The sequence below is a fragment of the Lipotes vexillifer genome, unplaced genomic scaffold, assembly GCF_000442215.2.
Source record: "Lipotes vexillifer unplaced genomic scaffold, Lipotes_vexillifer_v1.1 scaffold1587, whole genome shotgun sequence".
NCBI lineage: Eukaryota > Metazoa > Chordata > Mammalia > Artiodactyla > Lipotidae > Lipotes > Lipotes vexillifer.
In genome coordinates, this window is record NW_006790570.1 from 643,483 (window position 1) to 649,994 (window position 6,512).

The 6,512-nt window shown below is 34.0% G+C and overlaps 1 protein-coding gene across 1 annotated transcript in view; it reads right to left on the minus strand.

Annotated features, from left to right (window-relative positions):
• Window positions 1-6,512, minus strand: part of ARID2 (AT-rich interaction domain 2) — a 171,469-nt gene that overhangs the window by 44,665 nt on the left and 120,292 nt on the right. Inside the window, exon 16 of the mRNA XM_007463831.1 lies at window positions 5,379-6,512. This exon is cut by the window's right edge and continues 43 nt beyond it. Within this exon, the coding sequence (XP_007463893.1) occupies window positions 5,379-6,512 (1,134 nt within the window). The remainder of the gene's footprint in view (window positions 1-5,378) is intronic.

Below are 6,512 nucleotides of genomic sequence, written 5' to 3' on the forward strand. Positions count from 1 at the left end.
CATTTACATTGGTATTTTATTGACTCTCCTGTCATATATTTGTAAATTAAGCTTATTTTTGTTTTTATAAGTGCTAACAAAGCTTTATCCTATTTTTTCTTCTTCAGTGTAGAACTCTTACTGGTCTCATACAGAAAAGTTAAAATAACAGGGAATCATAGGGTATTTTAGCCCCAATTGTTAATGATTAATGAGGGATGTGGCAAGGATAACTGAAGTTAATCCAAGCTGTTAAATTAAGAAGGAATAAAAGACATATTAACCCAATGCAATGTGCAGAAAACTTGTAGATCCTAATTTAAACAAAATGTTTAAGAAACACATTCTTAAAGACAACTAGGGAACACTGAGCATGAACTGGGTGCCATATAATATTAAACTACTATTATCCATATAATGGATATATATATATTTAAAAGTATTTATAAATATATACTAAAGTATTCATTGGTGAAATGAAATAATGTTTGGGATTTACTTTACTTCAGGGAAAACAATGGTGGTGGGGAAGAGATGAAACTAGAAAGGCAAAATGGTGACAATATCTAAAGCTGGGTGAAGGATACATGGAGGCTTGCTTATTGGCTCTACTTTTCTGTATGTTTAAAATTTTTCACAATAAAAAACAAGAAACAACAAAAAAAATTAAACAGACATAAATATATCAAGAAAACAAAAAGAAGTACAGTACTTATAAAAGGTACCAAACGAGAAATTCCAAGACTCATATTTTCTTTGACTAAAGGAGTGTTTTTAGGTTTCCTCCTATAATAAAAAATTACACATTTCTTTCAACAAAACTAATTTTTAAATAGGTTGTTTATATTGTATTGCATGTTTTTCCAAGTACTACTTAAATTAATTATGTTTTAAGAACTAGGTCTTTTACATAAGATGCAAAATATATTTCTTTTAGGATGTAAAAGTGCCCGATCATTAACCATAACCCTAACTCAAATGTGAATGTAAAAGTAGGTCTCAAGATCATGTTTTTGGAATGATCACTCTTCAGCAATATTCTTTACCATTGCTCTACTCTATTGAGGTAGAACTAATTTTTCATATTATAGTACCTCTCCAGTAGTGTGTGACGAGAAAAGTAAAATTACACAAAGAATATGAAATAATTCTGATTCCTTTTGTAATGTAAAATCATCTAAAAATGTTAATGTAGCAGTTTTATTTTTGGCAAAGATATTTCTTTTTGTTAAAATAAGAAATTATAATCTTGCCTTTATCATCTTTTCAAGAATAAACTACAGCTGAAAATTCTAGACTGTACTGATGATACTTTCTGATATATGATGGGATTTGAAGTTCTTAAATGTTTACTTTCTTATTAATATTAAGCTTTAAAAAAAACCTTAGAATAAGACTAAAATGTAAACATTCAAACTGTGTTAGAAAAACTACAAAGTCATAATTTATTTTTCTCAAAATAAATTATTTACTAAGTAGTAATGAAATACTGTGTTCAATTCTAGCTACACATTTTGAAAGCCACTTAGAAAATGGAACCGGTTGAGGTAAACAGGATGATGAATAAACCAGACACGATAACACCTAAGGTCTAATTGAAATGAATAGGAAAATACACTCTAAAGAAGAAGTGAGTAAGGAGAGATACTTTTAAATGCTTTCAAGGAAAAAAAATTAGATTTACTCTAAATGTGATATAAAAGAGATCACATGTAGTCTAAATGTAGTACAGATCTTTAGAGAACAGAATTAAGACAATAACAGAAATCACTGGAAAAGAGGTCTCTGTGAGCGTGGGAGAGTTCATTCAACTCTTAAAAATGAGGGTATGGACAAGATAATATCTAAGGCTCTCTCTGCTCTAATATTCCCTTATTTTCCTAAACTATCCAGTTTTTTTCCTCTTATTAAGTATAACTAGATAACAGATACATACCAAGCCTGTCTTATAAGAACACATTGAAATGTAAACAAAAAAATACGTTTAGTGGTAATGACTTTAATTACAGTGTACTACTAGTCTACTAATCTAAGCAGTAATACTCTTTAAAAAAAAAACATTAAAATGACATTCTTGTGACTCTTGCTAAAATGATTTTCTATGGCTATGACTAAACACTGCCCCCTTGAGGCTGCAGGTATGCTTTCTGATGGGTTGAGTAACATTTCAAACGCTTTATCAAAGAAAGAAGGGGATCAGGAAGATACCCATATTCAGTGTTGGCACCATTTCAGAAAGGATTCATGTATGAAGGACAGGAAACTGAGGAGCAGCATGTATAAAATACCTTAAATAAGTACATCCTTAAGTAAACTATCTTTATATACAAGAATTAGGTATGGCATCAGATCATGGGATGAACAGATACAGATATACTCAACATGTGTTTTACATGCTCCTGAAAAAGACAAGTCTTTAGGTAAGTATTTATAACTAATTTTCTTTCATTTTTATTATTTTACATGCCAATCCAATACTATGTCTCCAGGAGATACAAATTCATGAATAGTGGAAGAGAGTATGGCTTTCAGAAACGGTACCCGTATTGCACTCTAACTTGCAAATGTAACAGATTGAAAAAAAATAGTTACAAATAAAGAAATGTGCCTTGAAGTACAATTTATTTTGTATTTATATAACCTACCCAGCTAAATACTACTTAAAAACAAAATCTATGGCTATGTTATTTACTTTCACCTATCTTTCTCCTTTATTTGTTGCTAGCTTTTTTTCTGTAATGAAATTAATACAGCTGATTAATGGGAGTGAGAAGGAACAAAACTGAGCAAAGAAAAATTAAGTAACAACGGTATTCGGAAGGATTACCCATTGGCCATTCTCAACAGGGACGTTTCCCTGCAGTCTTTCCAGCTCTGAGCATTCTGCAAAAGTCTGGAAGTCCCTTCTTGGGGTAAAGGTGCCTCCTTAACATCCCCAGACCCCTTAAAATGGTGGAAATAACAAGGTATGGCTAAAAAAAAAAAATCACATTTAAATTCCTCTATTTCATTTACCCTTTTAAAGTACCAATTCAAATAGTGAATAAAATGGTGTTAAACCAAGGCCTAAAATGCAACTTTGAGAGTATATAAAGAAATTTAAAGACTCTGGGTAACAGTGGAAATGGTTTTTTATTAGCAGGCTCTTAAGAAGGCCCAACAGCCTCCCTTCAAAGGAAACTTATGATTCCATCTTGAACAGCTGATAATTTTTTAGCCTTTATAGGTACCTTATCTTATATATAAAGATAAAATATACCTGCACCATTACTGAGTGCCAGACCATGTAGCAGGCACTGTGCTAAGAGTTATACATACACATCCTGTTTTTTTGTTTCTCATTCTCACAGACACCATGTATGTTATGTCTCTTTTTCCTTACAAAGTTATAAATTTCTACATGCCAACCAAATACCAACTTTAGACCGTAGCTATTTGAAATAAACTACATTCCTGGAGAGAATACATAAAAAGTTTATACACATTTTTCAGATTAGGAATAAAATATATTAATTTTATGGCTTGAGTTAGATGTATGCATGTCCAGTATGTTAAATTCTAGCATTAATATCCTAAACTTATCATTCGGTGGTACTCACATCCTATAACCTAGTAGTTAAAATAATCACTATGTTACATATAAAAGGGATATCTAAGGCTTTACAAAGAAATCTTTTAGAATAGTGGAGAAATGGGTTAATAGCATGAGTTTTGATTTCAGACACACACCCAGGTTTCAGTCCTAGTACTACCTCATATTAGCTGGTAACCGTGGGCGAGTTATTTAGCATTGGAGGGCCTCATCTTTAAAATGAAATTAAAATTTTTACCTAATAGACTTTCTTTGAGGATCAAATAACAAAATGCTTTAGTGCAAAATTCCCAACACAGGTCCTAGTCTTAGCCAGTATTGTTGTTCGTTTTACGTTATTTAGGTATCATTATTGAATATAACCACACTGGAAGGTTGACACAAAAAATGAGGGTGGATGAAACAATTCCATAGTAATAGAGGTTTTCTCTAATTTGGCTTGGTCTACTATAACTCTTTGGGATTGTAAAGGAATCTAAAAGGAAAAAAAGTCAAACACGTAATCAAGATGAATTGGGAAATTATTAAATATAAAATTAAAACAATGTGTTGAATGCTTACTATATGTTAAACACTTCATTACTAAAAAAAACTTTTTTAGTGTGCTTAATAAATGAAAAACTCAACTTGTAAAAGTTTGGGTAAAAATGATTTAGTATTTTCCACCAAAACTCCTTATTAATTATTGCCATGTACATAATATCCACTAAAGAATACTCAACCTACTTAGGTAGCTTGAAATAGATCTAAGCAATACTGACATATGAATTAAAAACCTCATTCTGCCCCCAGAGCAGCTTTATCCATTCACATGAAGAAAGACGCATATTAGTGAATGACATGCTCTGAAGCAAGGGATTCTTCGTTTTTGCATCTTCCATTTTGCTCCCCCACCACCACCCCTGCTTTGCCATCTAGATTTGGTACCAATACCAACAATCTGCTGTTATCATCATAAGCACAGAGAAGAAAGGCAAGCCAGAAGAATGCTAGAAGAGTTGGCAACAGTCACAGAAGGTTCTGGCTACGTAGTAATTTAGGAAAGAGAGAATGAAGAAGTAGTAATCCAGGAAACAGCATACAAGACTGTCCTTAAGATCTTTACAGGCTGACTGGACCCTCAATTCAGTAGCACTGATTCAAGAAAACACTTTTATTTACTAAGGTGTGCAGAGACAGGATAGTATATATTAAAAAGGGAATAGCAGAAACATGACAGTAGAGCAAAGGAATAAGAGACAAAAAATTTTAAATACTGGAATAGCTAAAACAAATTGAAATTATAAGAAATAAACCTTTTTAAAGAAAAAAGGCAACTAATTCAATACATAGATATAATAAGAACACACTTGATAAAATTCTTATGGAATTCACCTTTTTTACAAAAGTACTGTGAAAGGAGGCACAAAAATACACTCATGTCAAAATCAAATACAGAAATCCCCTTCTGGAGAACGCTTAGCAACCCCGCACCCCCCTAACTTAGGAGACTAAGTTACGTTTTAAAAATTCCCCCAAAGACGTTAGATTAGAAGTGCTTCTCTTTCTTGGCTCTACAAAATTACTAATTTGGGTCTATAACAAAATAGAAAGATTCTTTAAACCATGTGCTAAAGTTAACAACTGAAAACTGTTTAATATTATAAAAAACAGAGAAAAATAAAAGAGCACAACAGCTTAAGTACATTGATGAGCCGACCCAATTAACTTTTCAAGGTAAAACATGGAAAAACAGTGCATTTCCCCCTAAAATCATATTGACACATCAGGATTTCCGTAAGAGAAATGTGATACGAGAATGACTCACCTGTGGGACCACATTCTGTACGTAGGTTGGTGGGTGCTGCTGCTTTTGCTGAACAGCACTTTCTATTGCTACTTTAGCTACAGTGCTTGGATCTGCTCCTGCTGGCACGGCAACCATTGTTGCACTGCAGCCAGCATTGTTGGGGTCACTGATTGTAACAATTCTAACTCCCACTTTATTTGGAATTCCTGTGACTGTTTCCCTATCATTATCCTCTGCTGGCCTCTTCACAGTTTTGCATTCTGCTGTGCCATTTGTAGACCGAACGTCAGATGACAGGGCAGGAAAATGGGACACTCTTGATCCTGAGTGGGGAACGGCTATGATTTGATGCCCCTGTATAACAGAGGTTGTAGAATGTGGTGAGACAACTACACTTGGGCGTTGCTGAGGCACATCTGAATTCAAACTTGAAGCTAGAGGTCCATTAGGCAAATCAGTACCACTAAATTGCTGTGTTGCCACATTTGAAGCCTCCTGTATACTGCTCACAGATGGCGAACCACCCAAAGTTAATACAGGTCCATTAGAAATTCTTTCTAGTTGATCACCTTTGGCAGTATCTTGCTGAGTGGCATCGAAAGTCCCTTGTGGTTCCATTGGAGATATCTCACCATTTCCTACATGATTGGAAGTTTTGTGATTTGGAATGTTTTTGCTTAAATGAGAACCATCTCCTTTATCAAAATCACAGATTCCATTAACTAGAGGTTTTTTCAAATCACTTTTAATATCCTGTATGTCCATTTGTTCTGAGTTCTGTTTTCCAGATGCTCCATTCTCACCTAATTCTAATGATGGCCCATTACTGATTAGTGAGCACTGATTAGCCTCACTTTGAATTTTCCCTGAGTTTGAAGGAGGTAGACTTGAGTCACTGTACTTTCTCCCATTTAAAAGACTTCCCACCTGCATTTCATTTTCCTTCGTATCCCCATTGCTGGTGTTCGTGGTTCCTCGTCTGCAGGATGGGTTCTCCATGACTTCGATTTTACGTTCATGAACATGTAAACCTGTTGCTTCTTTTGCTTCCTCTTCCTTTTGGCAAATTATTTTATCACCTTTGAATGGGGGAGTAGCAGTAGTACAAGATGATTGTCCAGCTGGAGATGCTTGAGAGGCTGGGAGGGGTTT